The sequence below is a fragment of the Leptodactylus fuscus genome, chromosome 2 (genome assembly GCF_031893055.1).
Source record: "Leptodactylus fuscus isolate aLepFus1 chromosome 2, aLepFus1.hap2, whole genome shotgun sequence".
Taxonomy (NCBI): domain Eukaryota; kingdom Metazoa; phylum Chordata; class Amphibia; order Anura; family Leptodactylidae; genus Leptodactylus; species Leptodactylus fuscus.
In genome coordinates this window covers 267100763-267128005 of record NC_134266.1, presented here as the reverse complement: position 1 = coordinate 267128005, position 27243 = coordinate 267100763, and the positions used below count along the sequence as shown (strand labels likewise).

At 42.0% G+C, this 27243-nt stretch overlaps 1 protein-coding gene across 9 annotated transcripts in view; it reads right to left on the bottom strand.

Annotated features, from left to right (window-relative positions):
- SYTL2 (synaptotagmin like 2) overlaps nucleotides 1-27243 on the bottom strand; it is a 328908-nt gene that overhangs the window by 15206 nt on the left and 286459 nt on the right. For 4 of the 9 annotated variants that reach the window (XM_075266178.1, XM_075266177.1, XM_075266180.1 and 1 more), the window contains exons 5-10: nucleotides 25066-25141; nucleotides 23500-23617; nucleotides 20266-21027; nucleotides 16251-16316; nucleotides 11704-14580; nucleotides 2348-6736 (exon numbers count right to left, since the gene is read on the bottom strand). In XM_075266178.1, coding sequence (XP_075122279.1) covers nucleotides 2348-6736; nucleotides 11704-14580; nucleotides 16251-16316; nucleotides 20266-21027; nucleotides 23500-23617; nucleotides 25066-25141 — 8288 coding nt within the window. The remainder of the gene's footprint in view (nucleotides 1-2347; nucleotides 6737-11703; nucleotides 14581-16250; nucleotides 16317-20265; nucleotides 21028-23499; nucleotides 23618-25065; nucleotides 25142-27243) is intronic. The other 5 variants (XM_075266184.1, XM_075266182.1, XM_075266185.1 and 2 more) reach the window with 5 other exon arrangements.

Genomic DNA, 27243 nt, shown 5'->3' with positions numbered 1-27243 from the left:
AGTAGTGATGAATGGATTGATCATCACTATCACAGAAGGAAACTGGTGTCGTATCCAAGGTTGTTTTTTTTTTTTGCTGAGAAGTAATGTCTTTGATGCACTTTACCCTTTGGGATCTGACTGACATGAGAGGAGAAGATTCAGATGTTACGTACAAGTAATATCCGCACCAGAATACAGCAGCAAAGTGGATGCAGGTTTAGAATCCACAACATGTCAAGTTCTTAAGATTTTGCTCTGGATTTCTCATAGATTGGCAGTGAAATCTGTAAGGTGGATTCGTGTCGAAAAAAATGTGGCACTGGTGGACCTGTCCTTAGATAAACTCACATTTATAGAAGTGCAGAGCACCTTTAAAGGGAACCGGCCATGACTACAAACCTCTATATAGGAGAGCGTTATTATGAAAACCCAATAGACTTGCACTAGTGACTGTAACTGTATTGAATAAAAGATTCCATAGGGTGGGCCTGAAAAAGCCCTGTTCAAGTTTCTGGATGCCTTCGCAACCTTTGTTGGACATTCCCTTATATGTGATCGGAAGTTTGTCCAAATGACAGCCAATGTGACTAAATTAAATAGACCCTTGTGAAAAGTCCTTGGGGTCTGGTCGAACTCCTTAAGTCTGGCACTCTAATTCTCATTTTTCCAGATGACTGAATTGAAAAATTTAAAAACAATTGGAAGTTAAACAGTCTTATTGGGGGCTGTTCTGTGGACTTAATCGTAACCAGGATTACTTAGTGTAATACCCTTTGTCCTTATTTTAATAGGTCCATCATCGTGACCGGTTCCCTCTCATACAACAAATATGTGGCGCCTGTTTTCCCATCTAAAAAAAATAAAATATAAAGCGTGCATTGTTATTCAACAACAACAACAAAATAAAAATATATAGTTAATGGAAAGAGAATATAAGGTTAGTTTTTCCAAAGGCATTAGCCATGCAATTCAAATAGAAGTCCGACATTTTCTCAACAAATACCAAATTTTGGTAAAATTTTTGGACATGGAATTAGCTAAACTGAACTGTAGGAGTCTAAGGTTAAACCTAAGTTTTGTATTTTAGAGTTATTTTATAGGACAACCAAGGTTGTGGTTTAGTGTGCCAGCACATTCAATATAAAAGGAGAATACTAGGAAGGGTTAAGTATGAAGTGTCCATAAAAACGAATAAATATACAAGTTTTATAGAAGATATAGATGGACATACAAATACATGGACGTGGAAGGGAACGGCATTCGGGTCAGTGAGCCCTTCTGTCCAAGACAAGAGTGGGAAGGGCTAAATTGCAGGCAGGCGGCCACATTTTTTACGTTATCCTAAGGATTTGCTATGATGCCCCATTTTCCTGCACCCTTACAAACTCCAGGATCCTGTCCTACCATCCAGGTTGGCGACTCATTGAGAAAATGTTCATACGAAAAATTTGGACTTTCGACATGCAAAACTTTAACGTTGTTATAGATGTGACCAGAGGCATTAGCTATAAGGCCATAATCGATAACGCCGCCTTACTTTATATACATACTTTAATTTCTAACATCTCTGGTGACATCACAAGACGTAGAGTCAGGAGACTCAGGGGGATGACCTCATGAGACGCCTTGACTTCTACAGAACGGTTAGTGTCATGGATATAGAGCATGTTAGCTGGTTTAGTATGGCCTTAAGAGGCAGCAGACATGCTACATCCTCACTTGTACTTGTGGGGGAAACTTCCTGTACAGCTCTGAAGTTAAGCGTTTTAGCTGAGCTCCTTCTCAAGGCACTCAAAATAGGGTGCGATTCGTCCATACCTGTCATAAAACAAAGTCGGTGAGCTCTGTACAAAAACATCCAATGTACGCAACATGTGAAACCTCTGAAGAAAGAAGGCAATACATTGAAGAACTTTTCATTCGTTCATTTACGCCCTCTAGCAACTTTAACTCAACACTCCATTATATTTATAGCTTCCTTTTTTTAAAACTTGAACAAAGTCTTTCCATTTTTCTGCTTTTGGTTACGACTCCACTCATCTAGGATTTACATATTATGATGAGCAGATCTGCGACAGGTCCCGTTCACTGCGCCTCCCACAACAAAGTTTACATTTCATCCATATATCAATTGTAAATTTTCCTTAAGAGCTTTGGTCATATCCAATTGTGGCAACATACACGTGCAACTACAATGGTCATGTGATGAAAAAGTTGCTAAAGGGCATGGACAAAACCAGTGAATACTGAAAAGAAAAACATGAATTCTAGACAAAATCTAAAGCATTTAAATCACAACCAAATAAACAGTACCAAGACATCGATCAAGTAAAAGCAGCTGTAGGAAGAAAGACGTGAAACCTACATTTGTTGACGTCTGACGTAACATAACCCGAAAGGTCAAAATCTATACTTTTCGACATCTCTCTCCGATATGGTACTTCCAGATAGAGCTCCAACGTACTCTTCCGTAGGGATCCATCTCGGTCTTTCACAGGCGTGCTTTGTCTAACGGACATGAAGGTTACTCTGGTTTCTTCTTGAGGTTCTTCATATCTGCCAGGTTCAGTTGTCTCTTGCACAGCATCTTTTTCTCCAGGAAACGTTTCAGAAACACTATTTTCTGTCCATGGTTGATCGCTGGAATGGGACTCATTAAGAGCCACGTGACCAGAAGGCACATTTCCTACAAATCCCCTTTCTTCCTCATCGAGGGCCTCTTTTTGAAGTTCTTCTAAGCTTTTAGCTGTGGATATTCTTGGTGGTGCAACTGTTTTCTCAATTGTTTCGTTAACTTCCTGGACCGAAATATCCGGAGCTTGAGACCCCAAAGGAGCACTTTTAGTCAATATCTCTCCGTCATTGTCAGCTGATGGGGTCTGAGAAGACTCCAAATTTACTGCAGACGATTCGAGGAATGTTTTCTTTGGTTCGAGAGAATGCAAATAAACATTGGCTCTATCCGTTTCTCCAAGGTCATTATTCTCAGCAGCATTATCAGTGTTTGAAGCCTCCTCAAGCTTAGGCGGAGAACTTTGCAACTCTTCAAAAAGTTGTTTCAGTTTCTCGTCAAAATCATAACTCCTCGGTCTGGGTAGAATAACCGGAGATGCAATTCTTTCTACAATTTCTTTTCTGCCTATCTCTTCTGGTTGAGGAGCATTGACCTGATTACCATTTGGTTCAGACAATTCATTTACCTCCGGTCCTCTGGCTAAAGAGACCATTGGTTCAGATGAAAGTTTCTCAGAAGTTACATTTGTGATTTCGGTTGAACTTATATTAACTTTTTGTTCAGTGGGGACATCAGCAGAAGGTGTACGCATAGTCAAACTCGTTTCGGTAGGACCCTGCTGCTGAGGTTTGACTATGTCCTCCCTAACCATTTCTGACTTTTTGGATGAAATATTGATAATTATAGGTTGCTGGCCCTTATGGACTCCAGAACTTTGGACATTTCCTGAAGAAACTGCTAGGACTTTGCTAAAGTTTTGGGCAGGTTCGTTTATGGTCGGGTACTCCTGTTCGGTTAAGTTTAAATTTTGTGAATTTTCGGTATTCAAATATTCATTGTACAGATTTTGTAATTTTTTGTCAAAGTCACCAGGGTCCCTTTCGATCGGAATGACAGTTTTTTCAATACTCTCATTAACCTCTTCATTCAAATCAGAGGCGTCACCTTCTTCTGTAGGACTGAAATTTTTTGAATATTTTTCCTCATTTTGTAGAGATACTGGTACATTGGGCAATACAGGTGAGCCAGCATCAAATTCACTTTGTCGTGCAAGAAACATTTTTCGACCCCTCTCATTAATCTCCCCGCTTTCTTCATCTCTGTAAGCATTTTGATTATCTGGAGAATTTTCAGAAACGGTGGCCGGTGGCCTTTCTTCTGGCAAACTAGAATTTTTATCAGATACCTCATCCTGTGATTTTCTTAACCTTAAGCTAATTTCACTTTTTGCAACACTTTTTGGAGCAATACTTTCAGTAGGTGTCATCTGTTTTTCATCAGATACATCAGGAACTTGTTTTATTGCAAACTCATCAGAAAATACGCTAGAAGATTTTCGATAGTTATAGGGGGCAGACCTTTGAGATGATATATCAACTGAAGTTATTGGTTCCTCCAGTTTATTATATCTATTAATAGTGTTACTTGGTTTCCTCTCTGTCTCAATCTGATTTGCTAAATTCTGTTGTGGTGGTTCTTTTTTACTGGTTCCTTTCCCAAATTCCCTAGAGCTAGGTTTTGCATCATATACCTGAATCTGAGAACCAGGTGATGGACCTTCTCGAATGTCCTGCAAACTTTTTGCTGCTAGTCTACTTTTAACGGGCAATAGGAATGGTTCTTTGCTTCTTATATCAGGGTTGGAACCAAACTGCTTACTTGTCGTTGCTGAGGGGGTTTGATTGGTACGCTTATCATCTGACTGACTTGGTGTATTCCAGAAGTTTTTTAGACTCTGGAAAGATGTAGATTTCTTGCGACTTTCATTTGCACTTTCACCAAGTGAAACACTTCTTCCAGAAAGATTTTTCTCCAAATCCGTTGAATTTTCCTTATCAAAAAAATAAATTGTGTGCCGCTTCTCAAACTTCGACCTCGTATCCACCAGAGGTTTTGCTTTGTCATCACTCCAGCTTTCATTCGCTACAGACCGTCTATCCGGTCTACCTTTCGTAGTCTCTTTATTCTTCTCATTTTCCCAAAATGATTTCAGTTGATCAACAGGGGATATAGGATCCTCCTCATCCTCCACCATCACTTTTTTAAAAGTCACAAGGCTTACACTATCCTGATTGTCGCTATCAAAAGAATGGCTTCTTGGAGTAATTGATTCGACTGGACTAAAAGGACGTTTGCTAGTTCTTAAGTCTGTTTTTTTGGTGGCATCTTGAGATGGCCTATCCCCTTCCCACCATCGTTTAATATCACTAACTCTCTTTTGTGCAAGGATCGATTTCTCATTCTCTGGATTTTTGGAACTTTGGTCCTCGTTTTGTTCTACAGTGGGAGCCTTAGTTTGGTCTTTTACCTTACCCATTAGAGTTTCTCCTGTCTCCTCCTCATCCAACGAAGCCATCCTTTCCTTAGATACACTACCTTCCTCCTTTACATCTTTCATACTCTCTTTGCATTTTTCATTAGTCCCCTCTAGAGGAAGTTGTGGATATTTAACACCGGAATCGTCATCGATTAACCAATTCTGAATTTTTCCAGCTCCACTTCCACTCTGTCCAAACTCCAAAGATTCTGTTAAAGTTTCCTGTTGAGGTGGGACAGATTCATCTTCCAGAGAAGGAGACGAGGTCTTTGGCTGGTCACTCTCAACAGAGTCCATGTCCTCTTTTGATTTCAAAATCTCATTCATTTTGGGACTAGCATTCGGGTTCTGTTGAACTTCTTTTCCATTATCAAAATTATCCACATCAGGTGTGGATGCCTCATCTTCCATTTTGTATTTTTCATATAACCCATATGGAGGAAGTTTTGGATATCTAACACCGGAATCGTCATCGATTAACCAATTCTGAATTTTTCCACCTCCACTTCCACTCTGTCCAAACTCCAAAGATTCTGTTAAAGGCTCCTGTTGAGGTGCAACAGATTCATCTTCTATGGAAGAAACAGAGGTCTTTTCCAGAATCTCTGGCAGGTCACTTTCAATCGTCTTCATGTCCTCTTTTGCATTAGAAGTCTCAGATATTTTTGGAATAGGTTTCAGATCTTGTGTGACTTTTCCAGTGACCAAGTTTTCAACACCAGTTCCAGAGTCATCTTCTGTTTTGTATTTTTCATTTACCTCTTCTGCAGGGAGATCTGGATATTTTTGAAGGGAATCGTCATTGATGGAACTATTCTGAATTTTTCCACCTCCACTTCCACTCTGTCCAAACTCCAAAGATTCTGTTAACGGTTCCTGTTGAAGTGGAATAGATTCAACCTTCATTGGGGAAAAAGAGGTAACAGTCAAGATCTTTGGCTGGTCACCATCGATATTCTTCAACTCTTTCTGTTGAGATTCATCTTCCGTAGAGGAAACAGAGGACAGCCTCAGATTCTTGGGCTGGTCACTCTCAATCATCTTCATGTCCTCCTTCGCTGTAGATGCCTCAGCTATTTCAGGAAAAGGCTCCATGTTCTGTGTGGCTTCTTTTTCCCTGGCAAGATTATCAACACCAATTCTGGAGTCATCGTCTCCCTCTGCAGGAAGTTGTGAATCATCATTGATTGACCTATTCTGAATTTTTCCACCTCCACTTCCACTCTGTCCGAACGCCAAGAATTCTGTTAAGGGCACCTGTTGAGGTGGAAGAGATTCATCCTTCATAGGGGAAAGAGCAGCCACAGTCAGGACCTTTGGCTGATCAACAATATTCTTCATCTCTTCTTCTGATTTTGAAACCTCATCCATTTTGGGAATAGGATTAACGTTCTGTGTGGCTTCTTTTTTATAGGCCATATTATCAACAACAGGATTTGAGACCTCATCTTCTGTTTTGCCCATTTGTTGAGGTCTAGTTTTTGATGTCTCCAACAAACCTACAGATGCCAACTGGTCATCAAGCGAGTCGGAACTTCTACTAAACCAATCTAGAACTTTATTTATGGACTCATCCTGTGCTTTCATACCCTCAATGATATATTTTTCATCCTTGGATGAATTGGAGTCATTTGGACTGCCTGCAAGAGCTGGCTTACCTTGCTTAGAGTTTGATACTTCAGAGGAAGTGTCTGGCTTCTTATCTGGAACATAAAAAAAAAACAAAAGCCTTGCTATAATTTGGACATGAATTATGGGATTCTATTCTACCTAACCTGTGGATTTTATTTTTTAAAGGGGGCTGCACATTTCAGTACTATGAAATTTCATAAGACTAATGGCATTGGTAGACATAGCCTTTAAACGGTATACACCTATAGACCAAATATATAACCACAGGGTTAGAAATACTTCAACAAACACTCTACACAAAGGATAGAAACAGCCAACCCAGTGATAGTAACCGCTCCTGGACCCTGGAGCCCAAAGGTCTCCCCACAATATAAGACAACACCAGTACTAGCAAGTAGTAAGTGGGGGGCCCATTTCATATTCGCAATGGGCCCAGGAGCTTCAAGTTACTCTTCTGGTTAAAAAAAAAAAGATTAATAATAAAATAATAATAATACAAAATACTAATATGGAACACTCTACAACACAAGAAACTAAATTGCCAATCTCTTACGGCTCTCCCAAAATTAGGATCCGCCATCATGTTATGATAGATGGACGTCCAGCGTCTGGTACCGATCTTTCACGGGGCACTTATTTAGCACTAGGTCCCCCTTGTTGCCCTTTGAATGAATGGGGCCAGCTTCAAACTGTGTCAGAATGAAGCTACTTGGGCTCAACCCCTCGGAAATAGACAAATACCTTACAAATTTTGGCATCTTCTACATTGTCATTGTGTCAGAGCCTGGACCAGACACTGGCTTCAGGGGACAAGGTACTAAATCAGAGCTGTGGCCCCATTATAATAATGATTGATCCGTTGTAGGCAACATTAACCTTTGTTAGCATTTTCAAGATCTCTGCTTACTGCCAGTGAACGGGAACATCTCCGTCGTTCGGGTCTCAGGAGAGCCTGTCCACTAAAACAGCGGTTACCCACGGGCCTATAATGTGGTTCGCCGGGTGTCCATTGGTTTCATACTGAAACCAGTAGAGTGAACAGATTCCTGCAAGGAGGACTCTTCTGAGTCCACGGAGACTCTGACGCATGCGTGAACCTAGCCTTAGAAATCTACGATATTAAAGGGGTTATCCAAGACTCCTTTGGCTTTTGATACAGATGACCTATTCACAGGTTAGGAAGTTGGCACCATATACTGTAGGGGTGACGACAAGGAACTGCAGCTCTGCTTCTATTCACCCTAGTAAGAGCAGAGCCGCTTCCAGCTCCCCAGGCCTCTTTATAGCTCTTGGCACCCAGAAGCAGCCGATCGGTGCGGAGTTTGAGTGTCGGACCCCACCTATCCCGTGGCTTTGTCATCAGTATCAAAAGCACATGGGACCCTGACCAGCCCCTTTAAAACAAATAAGGATTTTCTCCCAACACAAGCATGCAAACAACATATACGATAGACTATAATATGGAGGTCCTATTGAATTAAAGATGCGGGTGGTTAAGTCACAAATATATCACACTTAGATTTTGTCAATGCCTCTAAAATACGGATAAGCAACACACAATACACACCAGACACTATATTGTACCTATATGAACTACAATACCATGTTACCCAGCAAAAAAAAAGATATATAAAATATAAAAATTAAGGCAGAATATTAAAAGAAATAAACTAGCAAAAATTTTGGAAAAAAACACCTAATGCCACCCCATAGAAATACAAAGGCACATTGTGTTAGCGCCCCCTGGTGTATATAATAGTCTGTGTGTTTAAATTTAAAGGCATCCAACCATTGGAATTTCATTTTTTTCTCCCCAACACGTAGGAATAACCTTAGAAAGGTTATTCTTCTGCTACGTTTAGAGGTCTTCTCCGCGCCACCGTTCCGTAGAAATCCCGGTTTTCTTCTGTATGCAAGTGAGTTATTGCGGAGCACTGGGGGCGTCCCCAATGTTGCAAGAGAAATCTCCAGCACTGCCTCCATCTTTGCCTGGAATGGCCTTTCCCCACGTCTTCTTCCTTCCTGGGCTTCAAACCTCTAAGCATGCGCGTTCAGCTCTTCCATCGGGCCTTGGGCAGAGCCAACTGCGCATGCGCAGCCATTTTCTTGTGGCCACTTACCCCAGCTTACTGTGTAAGCAGCTACAAGAAAATGGTCACGGGCATGCACAGTCGGTTCTTCGCAAGGCCTGATGAAAGAGCAGACTGTGCATGCCTAGAAGTTTGAAGCCCAGGAAGGAAGATGACGCAGGGAAAGGCCATTCCAGGGAAAGATTGAGGCAGTGCTGGAGATTTCTCTCGCAGCATTGGGGACGCCCCCAGTGCTCCAAGAGAACTCATTTGCATACGAGGAAAACCGGGATATCTACAGAACGGCGGCGCGGAGAAGACATCTCAAGGTTGGAAGAAGAATAGCCTTTCTTATGGTTATTCCTACATGTTAGGGAGAAAAAAATGGGATCATAATGATTGGATCCCTTTAAAGGGGAACGGTCATCAAGTCCGAAATCCGAAATACCGTACATCATTTCACTGCCGCATCTCTCGGGAACAATTTTTTTTTTTTTTTTTTTTTTTTTAAAAATGTAGATTGTGAACCCCACATAGAGCTCACAATGTACATTTTTCCCTATCAGTATGTCTTTTTTTTTGGAATATGGGATGGAAATCCATGCAAACACGGGGAGAACATACAAACTCCTTGCAGATGATTTTATGCCCTTGGCGGGATTTGAACACCAGGACTCCAGCGCTGCAAGGCTGCAGTGCTAACCACTGAGCCACCGTGTGGCCCCTCCTCTCAGGAACAATTTATCATTTGATTCTTTCTAAATCTATCCACCAATTCAAAAGATACAGCCCTCAAAAAGTTATATGTAAAATAGCTTCTATTCTCCAAGTGGGAGTTGCCTTTTGTTTTTTAAAAAAAGTTACCGCCCACTTGGAGAATAGGAGCCTATTTTCATATAATTTTCCAGGGGCCGTATCATTTGAATAGATGGACAGATTTAGAAAACAAGTGTCAATTTGTTTTGTACTTGGTGATCGGTCCCCTTTATATTTAAACACAAACTATTATATACACCAGGGGGCGCTAACACGATATATAATGCAGTATAACAAATAGAAAACATTCTAGTAGAACAATGTGTGAATAAGTATCAAACATCTGTATGAGATTACTGTTCATCGACCCAGCCAAAGGCAAACTTCCTAATCTACTGCAGATACACCTGTACCCGCATAGTTACAGAAAGCCTCCAGGCATAAAATATAACTCTGTATTATACCTGGTTCAGGGACTAAGGGTGTGGAGCATCACACAGAGACTGAGGGGACTAAAGACAGAATGCCTGGGTCATGTCTCGCCTCTTCAGGCCTTACACTAGACATAACACCGGGTATCAGTTTTACTTAGACTGTTCCTTTAATTCTTTTGAACTGAAACAGTCAGGGGATTTATTTAGACTGGGGTTCTGTAGGATAGTCTTAAATCATCCGCACTACTTGGGCTAACCGCACTTGGTCCGGCCGCTAAAATTCAGAACTGAAATCTACATCAGTCAAGAACTGGTGCAGATTTCAAGAATAACTTAAAGGGATCCTATCATTAAAAGTAAATTTTTTTTGTCCCTAACACGTAGGAATAGCCTTAAGAAAGGTGATTCCTCTCCTACTTTTAGATGTCTTCTCCGCACCGCTGTTTGGTATGTAATCCGGTTTTCGCCAGTAAGCAAATGAGTTCTCTCGCAGCACTGAGGGCGGGCCCCAGCCCTCAAACAGCACTGGAACTCTCCAGCGCCGCATCCATCTTCTTCTGGAATGTCCTCTTTATGAGTCTTCCTCCGCGAATAGCTTCAGACTTCTAGGCCTAGGACAAAGTCGATTGTGCATGCCTGCCGGCCACAAGAAGATGGCTGCTTACAATACTGTGTAAGCGTCCATTTTCTTGTGGCTGGCGGGCATGCGTAGTCGGCTTTGCCCTAGGCCCGAGGCCTAGAGGTTTGAAGCCACCACCGGAAGAAGATACAGGGAGAGGCCGTTCCTGAAGACTATGGAGGCGGCGCTGGAGATTTCTCTTGCAGCATTGAGGACGCCCCCAGTGCTGCGAGAGAACTCATTTGCATACCGACGAAAACCGGATTATATACCGAAAGGCGGCCCGGAGAAGACATCTAAAGGTAGGAGAGGAATAGTCTTTCTTAAGGCTATTCTTACATGTTAGGGACAAAAGAAAAAAAAAAAAAGGCATTCAATGATGGGATCCCTTTAAAATTTGATGGTCTGATGTGTCCCCACCTTGGCTGACTTTGGTTTCTGCCTGTCCCCTCTTTCTTTAAATGCAGCAAGTGGGCTGCAGAAAGACGTAAAGCGCCCACCACAGCTATTCCCATGTACGCCAGTTTTCTGGTGTAGAGAGAATAGTAAATTCCCCCCAATGGGTCTCTACAATTCCCTTATACCAGTCTGAAGCAAAGTCTTCATTTCCTACTTTTCATTAAAAAAAAAAACCAAAAGACTTTAAATCTTTTTAGACATAAAGGGGTTCTCCACCAAAAAAAAAACTTCTTTGCCCTTAAATATGTTGATAAATACTGTAGGTTAGTTTATAAACCACCATGGAGTTACAATTTTTTTTTGTCAGTGACATCAAATTAGATTAGATGGTAGTCAAAGTTCCTGATAACCATCAGGGAAGACAATGCTGTGCTGGGGTGTCCATTGTATAGGCTGTGCAACTCAAGTACATATCTGCATTGCCCACTTGTAAATGGGTACCCAATATGGTGGCCACCAATAACCAACTCTGCCACAACCCTGGCAAACCACAGATTTAAGCCGGGAAAGTTGCGGTCAGCGGTACACGCCCAAGCAACAGGTACTATATGAAAAATATAGCATTACATATGGCCATTCAAAAGAACGGAAGACCGCCCCTTTAGTAGAAGCACGTATCACATTTGCTAAAAAGTTTTCAGTGGAGAACCCCTTTAAGCATGAAGAAAAGTAATGATAATAGAGAATAGTAAAAATCTCACATAGCACATATCCTGCGCTTCCGGAGCCAGATTGATCAGATGGAGATTGAGGATTATTTGCCAGCTCTTTGTAGGCATAGGGTTGTGGTTGACTGAGGTCCTTTGGCATACCTCCTGAAGAAGGCAGCTCAGTTGGCATTGATTCATTGCTTGAAAACACTTTCCTTGAAATAAGTACTTGCTTTGTTGGAGCCTGTGAAACGTTGAGTGTGTCGTCAACAGATTCATCTTCTGGTTCTTTAGGTATCGAAGACGTTGCTTCTTTTTCTAGACGTGTTATCCGGTTCCAATAGTCAGCACTGCTCTCTCGGGTATCCATAACAGTCTTTTCTATGGGTTCTTCTTCCACTGCCAGCTGATCCGAAGCTGCTGCTTCTTCTTCCAGACGCATTAACTGGTTCCGATAGTCAGCACTGCTCTGTTCATTATCAATAACTGTCTTTTCTACAGGTGGTTCTTCCACCGGAAGCTGGGTCGAAACTGCAGCTTCGTCTTCCAAACGCATTAACTGGTCCCTATAGTCCGCTCTACTCTGTTCACTATCAATAACAGTCTTTTCTACGGGTTCTTCTTCCACTGGCAGCTGATCCGAAGCTGCTGCTGCTTCTTCTTCCAGACGCATTAACTGGTCCCTATAGTCAGTACTGCTCTGTTCACTATCAATAACAGTCTTTTCTACGGGTTCTTCTTCCACCGGCAGTTGGTTGGAAACTGCTGCTTCTTCTTCCAGACGCATTAACTGGTCCTTATAGTCAGCAAGGCTCTCTTTAGTATCTATGACTGTCTTTTCTATGGGTGGTTCTTCCACTTGAGTGTCCTCAACCTTTTCTGTAGACTTTATGGTTATGTTTGGATGTGGATCTTCCAAATAGGACATCTTTTCCACAGAGTCAGATGGGGAGGGCATGTCCTGTGCATCGTAAGTTGGAATTTTAGCCTTTTGCACAGTCGAAATGATCTTCGTGCTTTGCAAAGTTGGAGCCATTTTTGGCTTTTCGTAGGTATCCTCTACTTCTTCACTAGGATCATCCCTAGCTGCTTCGTGCTCTAGTTTCCCAAGTGCATCTTTGAAATCAGATTCTTCTTTTCTACTTGGCACAGTGGTTTTCTCCACCACTTCGACAACGCTACTTGTATCTTTAGAATCAGGTGGCAATGACTGAAATGTGTTTGTTACACTGAACTTCTCAGGAGACTCAATTGTATCCTCCTCCGTTGGCATGAGATGCTCAAAACCAATTTTAAAAGATGAAGATTTCACAGGACTCACTGTGTTTAGCGTTGATACTGTTTTGAGTTGCTTACCTTGATCTTCGAGGGTACGTGGTGTGGAGGCTTCGGTTTCCAACTTTTTCAGTGCCGAAATAAATTCTTGATGGTCACTCCCTTTGGGAACAGAAGATTTCTCTACAGTCTCATTTGTCTCGATCAGTTGTTGCTTCTCACTTGGCAATTGTGGCCGTTCCACTTGTGGTTCATCGAATTTGGTGGATTCATATTCTTCGATCAGTTTTTGAAAACCAATTTTGAATTCATTTGCGTTTTTTGCTGGAGCAACAGTTCTTTCTACACTTTCATCAACTTCTTCTCCTGGAAGCTGCTTAGAAGTTGGATCAACAAAAACCTTAGATTCTTTTGCAGGGGACTGTGTGCTACTAATTTGTACAACGCGTGCATAAAACCCTGTGGCCGGTGGAGTCTTTTCTGCCGGATTAACTAAAATTGTAGTCGTACTTTTCTTCCGGTCGACCAAGCCAGGTTCCTTAACAGGAGAAATCTCAATGTCTTCCCTCTTCAGGTGCTCCATTTTTACATTCTTGGGAGCTTCTGGTGTTGGTTTTTGAAGTGCACTTGAAAAAGCCTCAGATGGGAGTTTTCTATCAATGTTCTCCATAATTACTTCAGGAGGTTGGGCTTGTTCTTCTTTCGCATCTACTTGCTCAGCTCCATAAACCTCAGGAGTTTGTGCTAGCCAAGAAGCTACTTTCTGAGAAGTCTGTTCCTCCTCCGATAGACTGTCAAATGAACTGGGTAGACTAAATTCATCTGAAGTGATCTCTTTAGAATTCCTATGTTTAAGGTTGGCTCGGGTGGACTTGTTTCTCTTGGAGACATCTGTGAGGATTCTATCTGGTGATGTATCTCCCTTAGACTGATTTTTGTCTTCTACATTCCAGAAATGCCTTAAGCTCTGAAACTGGGATGGGTTGGACATCTGTTCTCTTGGCATATCATGAATTCTGTCTTTCAAGGACATTACTTTAAAGTTGGAAGACTTTGGCAAGTCTCTCCTATCTCTGTCACGTAAAAATGCTTCCTGCGTTTGGAAATCTCCACTCACTGGTCTAGTGGTATTTTGAGCAATTGGAAAATTGGATGAAGGTGCTACTAGTCGACCTTCAGCTTCAGGTGTATTGTTAAAGTAAATGGATTTATATTTCGTATCCGTTTTGTATTCTCCAGGAAAATACTTGGAATTGGTCCCATTTTCTGGATATGGCTTAACAAGAGTGTCTGCATCGTCTCTGAAATTAACATTGGCCTGTTCTTGCTCTGCCAATAAATCTTCAACCTCAAAAGAAGATGGGCGTCTCCATTTTGGGTAATAATCACTGTCTTCAGTCTTAGGCTCATCTACAGTGTCTTGATTAGAAGACTGCCTATCCTCAGCCCTTTCAGGATCCGTGAGATCTTCATTGGTCGACAGATAGACACTCTCCGGTTGGTCATAGGTATAATGGGATCCATAGTTTATTTTACCAGCTCCACCATGACTCTTTCCAAATTCCAGTAGTTTGTCACTTTGGTAAGAATTTCCAGTCTTCCCTCTTTGGGCAAGGAGTCTTGGCTCCGTCAGAGCATTCTCCGTTTCGAGGTCTGTGGGAAAATTAACATTAACTGTATTTCCAGAGGTTAATATATTAGAGCAACACACAGAAGACGCACAATCTAATGTGAACGTAAAGTTAGTTTTGCAAACAAAGACAACTAAAAACATGCAAAACAGAAATTCACCCAGCAACATTCAGACAATCCCAAAATACCACCAGTCCGACGCGTTCCCAAGCAAAGCAGTTGGATCGGAGACCATCAAAATGTTATAGAATACAGGAGATCCTGATCAGACTATTATAATACATTTGATACCATAACCATATCTACATATCTTACATACATCGTTTTTGTTAGTAAGTCACCGGATAATTTATTTGAGAATATGAAGTATGGAAAAAAAAATTAGTGTAGTATCGTGTTAGCTAGAAACAAGTCATGCAATGTTAGATAATGTGTCAAAAAAAGGCAAAAATATTGTAGTTATGACAACTTTATTGGCAAACCAGACGAACAACATTTGGGAATTTTCAAGGCACAGACGCTCCTTCTTCAGGATAGGCAAATAAGTAAAGAGTAGGGTTGAGCCGATCTTGAGATTTCAGAAACAATTTTAAAATCCGATTTCCCATCATTTTCCAGCCGATCCCGATCGCCGATCGGGATCTGATCTTTCCCGATCCCGATCGCTCAACCCTAGTAAAGAAGGGATTGCCGTACTTTGAGAGGTTACAAGTGTCATTTTTCTGGTTCGCCAAGGAAAATATAACCAAATGGGGGACATCGGCCCTTTAAATAATTGAGGTATACACCATATAGTTTCGCTACCGACTGGGTTCATGTAACATAAAACAATGGTGCAAACACATTATACAAATTAGGTCTTACCCAATCGGTAGAAAAACGGCCTCCTTAGTACCAATTCCTTCTACCCTAGTAGTCAACACTGGACCTAAGAGAGGCCTCGAGATAGGACTAAGGATATTCGCCAATAAAACAATCTAATATTGCTAAGGCTTTTTTATGGGTCGGACATTGACTTGACAGGATGGTTACCTATAGGTGGCGCTACTTTACCCCCCTCCCCCATCAAGCATGGCCTGTAAAGCATCACACCTCAGCTGGATATCCGAAATAAGAAGCTCTATCCCCTAGAGCCCTACACACTTAAAGTGCACCTCCATGTATAAAACCACTTTTCATAAATGAATAGTACATAATGAATATAAGAAGCTTTGTAATATATCTTATTAAAGTAATCTGTTTCCTTCTCCACTTATTAGGCTGCTCTTCACCTCCTTAACCTTAGACAGATTATTGGTATAGAACCCACAGAAGTCTATGGAGAGGGGAGGGGGAGGTAGCTGCTGGCAGATGGTCATTCTACAGAATGAAGGAGGAGATCAATTACTGAGTCTTGTCTTGAAGATACAGCAGTGTCCTGTACTCACAAAGTAGCAACTGGATTTATTTGTGCATCTCTTCCAACATTCTCCTCCCACTCCCCTCTCCATAGACTTCTATGTTAAAAGTAACTCAGCCTGATAAGTGAAGGAGGAAACAAATTTCTTTAATAAGATGCATAAAGTTTCTTCTAGTCCCCTGTACTATTCATGGACGAAAGGTTGCTTTAGGATTGGAGGTCCATTTTAAAGGGTTGTTCCATAGAAACTAGGATCATTAGGGTTGGATATAATAACAGTAGATTAGTTTACCTTTTTCTTGATCCAAAGAGGTAGATTTTGGAGACTTCTTCACTTCAGCGTATAAAGGTTCTGGACCTACAAGATATAAGGCAATGGTTTATAAATCTAAGGAACCATTTGGTATTTTGTTGTTCATAGTAGCTACTCATGTGAGCCCTCCCCCCGTTTCAGGTTAGTATTGTCCAACAAGGTTTTTGAAAATAGGATTTTTATATATGTTAGACACCCCCTTTAACCAGGAAGATATTAATGCTTTATTAGAGGTCAGAATAGTCAATAGCAATATCCAAGAGTTCAGAATACAGATATCCAGAAAGGTAAAGGTACATCACTTAGGTATAAAAAAAAATGTAATCTCTAAATTCAAAAAGTTTAGTCACCCCATACCATCCAGAGATCCACTCCTCTTCTTCTAAGATGAGGCCAAACAGTACAGATACGCTTGTATATTTTGTGCAGTTTGGGGTTTTTTTGAGCCAAAGCCAAGGGTCTTCAAAAGGAACGGGAAATATCAAGGTAACTCTTTAGACTAGAGTCACACGACTGACCCATGATACTTGGTCCACACCACGTGAACAGTATAGCATGATAGTTGTCCATGTGCATTCACATTTAAGGTGGATTCCGATCCGTTCCAACACCACAGAGCAGATCCTTTCCTGCTCCGCGTCACCAGAACAGAATGAGTCGGAAGCCCCTATAGACGTCAATGCATAACGCAATGTACTTTGGTGTCACTCCAAGTGTCATCCGACGGCATTCCACTTCAAACTCCGCCCCCACGGTCACGTACATGGGGTTAAAGGTTATTAGCGATAGGACTACTAAAATTGGCTATTGACGCTTGATCTTATACATCAGTTCAATAGAGAATGAATGGAGGAGCAGATTATGGGCCTGGTCACTAAATTCAGGTAGGAGTCAGTGTGGGTCCTGGCAATCGGGCCCTCACTGATCACAGTTATCGCCTGTTCTGTGGATATCGAATTAATTTTAAACTTAGGCCACAACCTTTAACATCATATTAGCAGCATGAATATGTATACAGTGGGGCAGATTTATTAAGGCCAGGTTTCTGAAAAAAAAAAAAATTAAAATTGTGACCTTGATTTCTTCTCCACATTCACCAATTCCCCAAAAAGGGGGCATGCGGGAAGCTGATCAGAATCAGCCCAAATTTTCTCACTGATCATGTACACATACCTCCCAACCATCCCGATTTCCGCGGGACATTCACAAATTTGGTGTCCTGTCCCGCAGTCCCAGTCGGCATGTCCCGATTTCAACGACGCCAATGAGTTGAACATATAAGCGAGTAAAGCAGGAGCTGTCACAGCTCAGCTTTTGCCTTACCGCTGCGGCGCTCCTGCTTCGGTGTGTGTAGGCGCGATGTGATGACGTCACATCAGGCCTACAGCTATGTGAGTGGAGTGAGAGTGGCGGGGGAGCGTTGGAAGGCGAGTACTGTATAAGTGTTTGTTTGTGTTAAACACTGAGGGGTACGTAATGTAGGGGGCCTATGAAACTTGGGGTATATGGGGTGAGCGAGAACGGCATGACACTGGGGCAAATGAAGGGGGGGAGAAATGGCATGACATTGGGGCAGATGAAGGGGGGGAAGAACGGCATGACACGGGCAGATGAAGGTGGGGGGGGAGAACGGCATGACACGGGCAGATGAAGGAGGGAAAACGGCATGACACTGGGGCAGATGAAGGGGGGAGAACGGTATGACACTGGGGCAGATGAAAGGGGGAGACATGAATCTGGGGGCAGATAAAGGGGTTATATGAAGCTGGGAGAGATGGAGTGGGGGATATGATTTACAGGTGACTGTAGGAAGATTATACTGTGTGGGGGCACATGAAAAATGAATGAGACTGGGCGGAGTCAACAAAAGTGGGCAGAACTAAGTTTGCCACGGTGCGCACACACCACATATTTTGTCCCTCTTTCGGCTCTTCAAAAGTTGGGAGGTATGTGTACATAGCTGAACGTCTAATAAATTATCTGTCACTCGTTCCTCTAGGTGATACTTTAAGATCTGACCTGTGTCTACAGCTCTGGGCTATACCATATGATGCAATATTTGGAAAAAAAAAAGAAACTTAGAAGATGAGAATGCTAAAATATTTGCAAAGTTACTCTACATCAGATGCAAGTCACGTTCAATGGTGACTAAGAAAAGCATCAAGTTCACAAATGTATTAGGGTAAGATCACACAGTTTTTTTTTTGGATCGGAGCCGATCCAAAATCCGGGTCGCCACTACTGAAAGCCGATGCACTGCACTGGTATCCAGCCGCGTGCTCCGCTCTGGATTAAGCCTAATGAATGGGCCTAGTCCGGAGGAAGGAGATTCTTCAGGCCGAATTGCGAAGCGACTCGGCCTAAAGAATGACCATGTCGCTTCTTTTTTCCGGAAGCCGGAAGAAACGGCTCCTGAGTGGCTCCCATTGATTTCAATGGGAACCATCTTTTTGGTCAAGGTTTTGAGGCGAATACGGCCTCAAAACCCTGACCAAAAAACTACGTGTGAACTTACCCTTACAATGATTCAGCAGTGATTGAGCTCTGTTCACACAGTTCCGTCAGATTTGATGATATAACACAATATGCAGCATTATTCTTCTCCTCCAAACAACAGGGACCGCAACACAGCCCTAATGGACAACACTGTTAAGCCAACCATGCTCAGAATAAACTATTTCTGGCTGGCCGACTGCTTTAATGATTGGCCACGCTGCTTGTTTTTGCCCGGCATACCAGTGTTTGGTTGATGATCAACCAAAAGTCATGGATCATGCCAAGCTCTGACTGACAGGGTTTTTTTTTTTTTTTTGGTCTTTAACAACTAATCTTCCCCCTGATCGGGCAGTTGACCCTTTAATGTCAGGAGCGAGTTTGTTCTTATAAACAATCCCATCACCAATTGGATGGTCGTCTAAAGTGTATGGCCAGCCTAAATGGCGTTTGACCAAGGCCTTGGTTTGGAGGATCTAGCAGACTGTCATATGAAGATTAAGCTACAACACAAATGTGAACAGAGGCTTAGCATGATCTAATTGAAGTGTAACGGGGCAGGTGTAACCACTGGGGGCCTAACATGACCTCTTCATTGGAATGATCAGTCAATCGGTAAAACATAGACCACAAGTTTCAATCCATAAAATGGTTATATATATAGGGTTGAGCCGATCTTGAGATTTCAGGATCGATTTTAAAATCCGATTTACAATCATTTTCCAGCCGATCACGATCGTGAAATTTGCTCGATCGCGATCCGATCTTTCCCGATCGCTCAACCCTAGTCAATGCTTCTCTATGGGAAAAGTCACTTTTAGGGTTGAGCCAATCTTGAGATTTCAAAATCCGATTTCCGATCATTTTCCAGCCGAACATGAAATTTGCTTGATCGCCGATCGGGATCCGATCTTGATCGCTCAACCCTAGTTATATACAGTCTAAGGCCACTTGCAGATGACCGTGGTGTGGGTCAGTGGGCCATCTATGTATTTCACATGTAGCACACCGATTCATTCTTTTCTATGGGCCCATACACAACCGTGATTTTCACGGACCGTGTGCAGGCCGACAGTCCAGGCCGCATCAGATCTGTCTTATTTTGTGGCCCATGTTTCCGTGGCTCCTATTCATTTAATGAAAGCACGGCACGTGCGATACACGAGGACATCCCTGTATACAGCAGAGAAGTCAATTGTGTGAATAGGCTCATAGAAATGAAGACATAATTTAACAAAGATTATTACATATACATTATTATGGAAAATGTAGTAAATTCCTGCAGACAAATCCATCATTAATAATAATGGTAATGATAAATTATTAGGGCTACTATTATTGCAATTAGGCAGGGTTAAAGCAGATTGGCATCTCAGTACAGTTGTTGCCAGGGTTAGATGTAGCGGCAGTGAAATCTTGGAATACATTCAGTCGAATGTATTCATGCACAAGTGTTACATATCTGATTTGTGATGCATATCATTCCATATGAGGCCCTTACCAGCAGAATCAATGCCTACGTCGGGGTAGCCTTCATCTACAGCTTCATAGGCTCTGTTATCGTTTATACTTTGTCTTGGGTCTTCCAGTTCCTTCTCTACATCCAAGATCGGAGATGAACTTGAAGGCATCTGAACACTTGGGTTTTCTTCAAGTAATCTATGGCCAAGGACCTCAGGTGAGTAAGAGAATTGGGTTGGTTTGGGCTCTTCGTAATGCGGCTGATCCACAAACCCATAATCCGGTTCGTTTTGAGAGGAACCAGTTTCGAGGATCCTGAATTCACCAACTTCTCGAATGTTATAGGAATCTGGATTCGGTGTCGGTGGCTTCTGTTGAACTTTCTCAGAGAATCTCACTTGTTTTTGCCTATCTGGCGAGTTTTCCGATGAGGTCACTTGGCCATCAATGAAATTAGTCTGCTCGGCTTCCAGAATAGGCGAAGCCGGCACAACCAATTTGGTTGGTTCGACAGTTTGAGGAATTCTTGGAATTCTTATGCTTTCCGAATCAGTCGAGCTGGAACTTGACCTACGCTTGAGGATTCCTTTCCGTTTGTTTCCATTGTTAAACGAGTCCTCTCTCTGCAGCGATGAGATGGGCTGGTCGGGAGACTGTCCATTTATTACCAGTTTTCTAGGCTTTGGCACTGGAGGGTGTTTGGGGGAAGGGTCTTCTTCAGCCTGCTGAGAAGTCTGCCTGTCTTCGATAGGCGACGGGTAAGGTAATTTCACACCGTATTTACTTATGGATGACATGAGGTCTGCAAAAACATGTAAATAGGGGCAAGGATGAAATAATAGACTGCATGCATAACTGAAAAGCAATGCATTGGTGAAGCGGAGAAAGCGGAAAAAGGAAGTCAGAAATGATCTCAGACAGGATTGTGTTCAGATTTTATTGATTTGTAAAGGGATGAATTATCCAAGAAGAAGCGGAAAAGGATTGAAAGCCAAGATGTACAAAGTGCAGGCGGAAAATACAGAATTCACAGATAGTAGCAAAGCATTTGTGCATATCCATACCAGCTATAATTACAATTATATGGCTTATAGGAGAATCACCAAAAACAGGCCAAAAATAATCTGGTCCTTAGACGGATTTCACTGCCTAAACCCAATACAGACCAGGACTCCTTCCATCAAAGTGATCTACGACCTTAAGAGTCCCTGCCTCGTCACATGCAAGCCTAAGCCAATTGAGCATGCATGTGTCCTGAAGTTCCAGAGGGGAGAAAGCCAAAGGAAAATACCATTGAGCCCAATATCTGGTATATTATAATTGTACTGTCTCATCCTTCACCATTGGTGGAGAGTCAGGAGGCCTCCATGTACATTAGAGGGGTGACTGGGCCTGCCAATATTGGAGGTTTCAGTCTTGACGTGTATAACATGCTTAAGTACTCTTCAGATCTGCTTCATCCATACAAGGCCCCATGCACGTGGACAAAGACAGCTTGGAAAGCCCAGTCTGTATATTGTCCTCAATATCAGACAGTGGAGTCACAAGGAGACATGGACATCTAGCATCATAGATTGCTATAATACAAGGAGCCCGCTTCTCCGAGCCATATTCAGTGGAAGAGATACGGCAATATACAGTCTGGTTTTTCCAGGTTGTCTTTGCCTATGTGCCCAGGGCCTTGTATGGACAGCAGCACATCTGAAGAGTACTTCAACTGGTTATACACATTAGTAGGGTTGAGCCGATCTTGAGATTTCAGGATCGTTTTTAAAATCCAATTTTCGATCCCGATGGCTCAACCCTACACATTAGCTTTAGGTCAGCGTAAACCTCCAATTGTGGCAGGACCAGCCTCCATCTAGTATACATGAAGGCAGTAGTCTAGGGGAACTCATAGGGCAAGTGTACAGGGTATCTGGTGCCGGGAAAATGGGGCGCTTTTAATGCATGGCACACTGGTCCATTCTTTTCTATGGCCCCCATATGAATGATCATGGATCAGTGTTTCGCATGGCCATGGCCAAACTTAGAACAGTTCCTATTCCTGTCTGTTTTGAGACCTGGCTTCATTCATTGAAATACATGTACCTCTGGATGGCATGGACCACACACAGATACCAAAGAGAACCTATAGGGGAGATTTATGAAGACTGGCATTGTCCTCTTCATATATCAGACCCACCCTCCATTAGGCACTCCGATGTGCCTATACTGAAATATATGCACTCCAGGTCATAGTGGACCATAGATTTCAGTAATCTGTTAACCAAAAATCTGCCAAAGCAGTAGTCCGGTCCCTACGACGCCCCCCTTTCAGGAAGGTGGCATAAGAAAAAAAAAAAAAAAAAACTTGTACACTGGTTTTCTGGCATACAAGGCATGATAACTCCCCCTATATTTCTCTAGAAAGAGCGCCACTATTGCCCATGGGCTATGTTTGATACTGCACCTTAGACCCCTTCACTAATGGGGCTGAACTACTATAAAAGAAAGTCCATGGACAAGACTGGCGCCATTTTGGAAAAAAAAAAAAAAAGCACAGAACCTTTCTACCAATTATGGAAAACTTCTATATTTACATCCGATTCCAGATCCTTATTATAAGATTGTGTCAAGTCACAAAATACAATGAACGTTCTTTCAGGATTATAATCCTACAAATCATTACGTAATTAAGTGCAGGAAATTATTCGGGCGATCACACAGTATTAAATGTTACACGATTCATGGCGACACTTTGTATTTACACATCCAAACCAGTTTCACCAGTTCTAAAAGATTTTAGACATTCCGATATTTGGAGAAGTTACATTTAGGATCAAATATAGAAAAGACTTAAAAATAAAATCAACCATTGCAATAAACTGAATTTTTTAATTTTATACCCAACGCAATATTTACTGTATTTAGCAAATTGAATAGAAATTTCAATTCACTTTCTTCTATTTCTATGGACGAATAGTTGCCTACTGGACAATGGTTAAAGGAGCACTCCATGTCGGAGGGGCGGTGCGTGCCACAGAACCAATAAAGAAAATCCTGGTGTCATGCTCCACCCCTGCACTATTATACAGTATCAATGTTGCCTGGAGTGCCCCTTTAATTGCATATTTATGGTCGGATTAAGCCGGTCTCATAAGAATAGCAGGTCATCCATTATTTACAATAGGCAACATTATAGTCTCCCTGGTTAGTAGAAGTGCCAAGCGGGTGACCGATACTAAACATAACTAATACAACACCCAAAATGGAAAAGTAAAAGTTAACTTACCACCTTTCTTTCCTTCTTTCCCATTCACTTGGTCAGATTCAGGACTCGGGTTCGGCATCTCAATGTCGAGGTCGATGTCATCTACTGAATCTTTTGAGTTGAATGGATTTCTTCGTTGCTGAAAACACACACATACAGATTCTCAACTTTGTCCATTACTTGATACAACAATGAAATCCCTAGTGAAGAATCTTCAGACTGGGATCTCCCAAACTTAAGGCCTAGATCCCTGACCACTTAAAGCTTCCATCCTCTAACTATATACAAGAGATTGTCATCTTGTTTGGGATAGGTTCCCTTTGCCAACGTAAAGAGGTCTATTTTTTTTTTATTAAGCTTCTGTACGCTGTGCAAACATCACGTGAAAGGTTTGTTTTGCTAAGGTAATAACAGGATCTTCAAGGAAACAACTCTAATGCTATTGCTTTACCCTGAAGATTATTTGGCAATGTGAGACATCAAGTCTCCTCTTACTAACAGCAAGGACAAAATATTGTTCACCCTAAACAGAGTTCCTACACATTCTAACTTCAGTCCAGTAAATAAGTGTTGCTTCACTCCATCCAGTGTTCCTCTTTATTTCCACCAATAGACTAGTAAATGGTCATCCCAAATCTAGAACAGTAAAGGGGTCTTGCTAAACCCTGTACATTTTAAGCTTTGTTCACACCTACCACAAGACAAGTAATGGAGTCTTACTAAACATAATCTAGTTTTGGTCACCCTTTCTCCTACTACTGGAACAGTAATGGGGTCTTGCTAAACCCCAAACATTTTAAAGTTTGTTCAGCCCCAAAACAGTAATGGTGTCTTATAGATTTTTAGCTTTGTTCACCCTTACTCCTACCATAAGAGCATTAATAGGGCCTTACTACATGTCAACCTACTTTTGTATATACTTTCTCCCACCAATAGTAATGGAGTCTTGCTGAACCCCATGTATCCCTGCTTAGTTAGCTTTTACATGCTAGAATGGTAATGGGGCCTAGTTGAACCCTGTAATATTTGCGCCTACCAGTAGGACAGTAATGGGTTCTGCTCAGCACAATATATTCTAACTTTGGTCATCCTCACTCCCAACACTAGAACAGTAATGAGTCTTCCTAAACGCCATACATTTCTGATTTGGTCACCACTACTCTCACCACTAGGATAGTAATGGATTCTCATTGAACCCCAGAAACTTTAGCTTTGGTCTGTATTCCCACCACTAGAACAGTAATGGGGTCTCATTGAACCCCAGAAACTTTAGCTTTGGTACATATTCCCACCACTAGAACAGTAATGGGGTCCCATTGAACCCCATAAATTTTAGCTTTGGTCCGTATTCCCTCCACTAGAACAGTAATGGGGTCTCACTGAACCCCATAAATTTTAGCTTTGGTCACCTATACCTTTTTAGTGGTTTAAGTATTGAGTGAATTAGATGTTGTCCACATAGCAAACCAACACAACTATACTACATAAATATAAACACCAATGCAAAAATACAAATATATCAAAATTCCAAAAAATTCTGTTTGAAAAAGTGAATTTCAGTACAATCTATAAACAGACATCACTTACCTTCAAAGGTGATGCGGTCCCATTCTTCACAATCTCCTTGTCTACCTCTGGAGAGCCGAAGCTTACTCTTTTTGCGCTGATGAAAACAAAAAGTTCCTTTTAAGAAAACAGATCTTACATAAGAGCCAACTGTCTGTAGTTAAATCTCAATAGATCTCTCATACACTCCAAGGCATCTGGGGACTTTGTGCACTTTACTTGTCTCCTCATTACTACGCGGCACATTTTTAGTAACATCGATCACACTCAAGCCATCACGAGGGGGCCCAGGCTAAATTTATGAGCCATATATCCATATTTCATACAGCAAAGTGACGACTACCCGAAAACAAGCCCTCGCTGTAGATATGGATTATGGCCGATGCAGCAGTTTCCTGAAGTTCTTTAAACAAACATTACTACTCAAGAGTCATAGGATACTTATCTTTAGTTTGCTAGGTGTGCAAAGTTTATTTATGGGAGGACAGTGTGAACAGAGCATTTATCAGTGACTCAAAGTGTCAATATGGGCTTAGTCAGGCCTAGAGAATAACCCAGAAAGCAGCTACGGCCAGATTTCCTTCAATGAATACCTTTGTCCTAGTATGCTTTCTGCTCAATGACCGGCCATATTAAAGTGATCCTAACAATGAATAACTACCATTAAAAAACACATTTTTTGATACCCCATCAGCTTTTGACAGCAGCCAGTTGCTAGAATTACAAAGTGGATAGCTCTATCCATTGTGCAGTGACCATGCCAGGCCATTGCAGGTCAGCTTCTATTTTATGTTGATGTTTCACTATCAGAAGAAGGAATAGTATAATCTCCAGTCTCTGTACTGATCCTGGGGTACAATGTATATTACACTCCAGGCCAGAGTATCCCCAGCAGGTAGCGGCCTATTTACCAACCTCTCCGGACCTGTTCACTGCCGCCCTGCTTCTCCTAGTACTATAGGCCGCAGCGGGCGGTAGTGAATAGGCCCGGGCTAGGCCGCGATTCTACTACCGCTATTATTATACTCAGGGGGTCTGAACCCCCCCCCTCCCGAGTATAATAATCAGAGCCCCAGGGGAGGTGAGGGAACATAATAAACAATGTTACTTGCCTCTCTCGGATCTGATGTTACTCCTAGGAGGCTTTGGGCCTATATAGTAATGTCCCAGACGTCACGTGGCCTGGGATGTTACCATATAGGCCAAAGCCTGCGCTAGCAGTACCATACAGGCCCAAAGCCTGTGCTAGTAGTAACAGCTTGTTACTGCTACCACAGGCTTTGGGCCTATATGGTAATATCCCAGACCACGTGACATCTGGGCATTACCATATAGGCCCGAAGCCTGATAGGAGTAACATCAGATACGGGAGAGGTGAGTATACTGTGTTTATTATGTTCCCTCATCTCCCCTGGGGCTCCGATTATTATACTCAGGGACTGAAAAGACCCCTGAATATAATAATAGTTCATAGGTGTGCAAATGTGGGGCATAATAGAGCTTGAAGGGTCCATGGTGGTCCCTGTAACCTATATTATGCCCCACAGTCTATTGTGCCACTGTGGGGCATAATATAGGCTGCAGGGGCCGCTGTGGGATATATAGGGGTTGGGTGCGTGGAGAAGTGAGGAGTCAAAGATGTCTGTGTTTCAATCTTAGAGTCAAGTCACAGCTGGAAGAAGTGGTCATGGTGGTCCAAAGCGGAGGGGGGTTTGGGGTCTCTTTTGATCGTCCACCTCAGGCAGCAGAGAGGTTAGGTTCACCATTGGTGTACATACATTACTTATCCTGAACTGATCCTGAGTTACATCCTGTATTATAATCCAGAGCTGCGCTCACTATTCTGCTGGTACAGTCACTGTGTATATACATTACATTACGTATCCTGTATTATACTCCAGAGCTGCGCTCACCCAGAGCAAGCTCTGTGCAGACCCTGAACAAGCATGGGATGCTGAATATTTCATCTCTGAAGCCTTCAGAATTAAGATTGCAGCTCTGGAGTAAAATGTAGGCTGTAATGCACCATCAATGCAAGATTAAGTAGAATAATATATATTTCTCATGAATAGATGCTCTAAATTCACCAAGCAAACACCCTGAGCCCTGATATAGAAAAACATATTTGCCCCATATGATTATATTCTATATAAAGGCACTTCTGTAAGTTGTCCATTATAAAACCAAAGATAATATTTA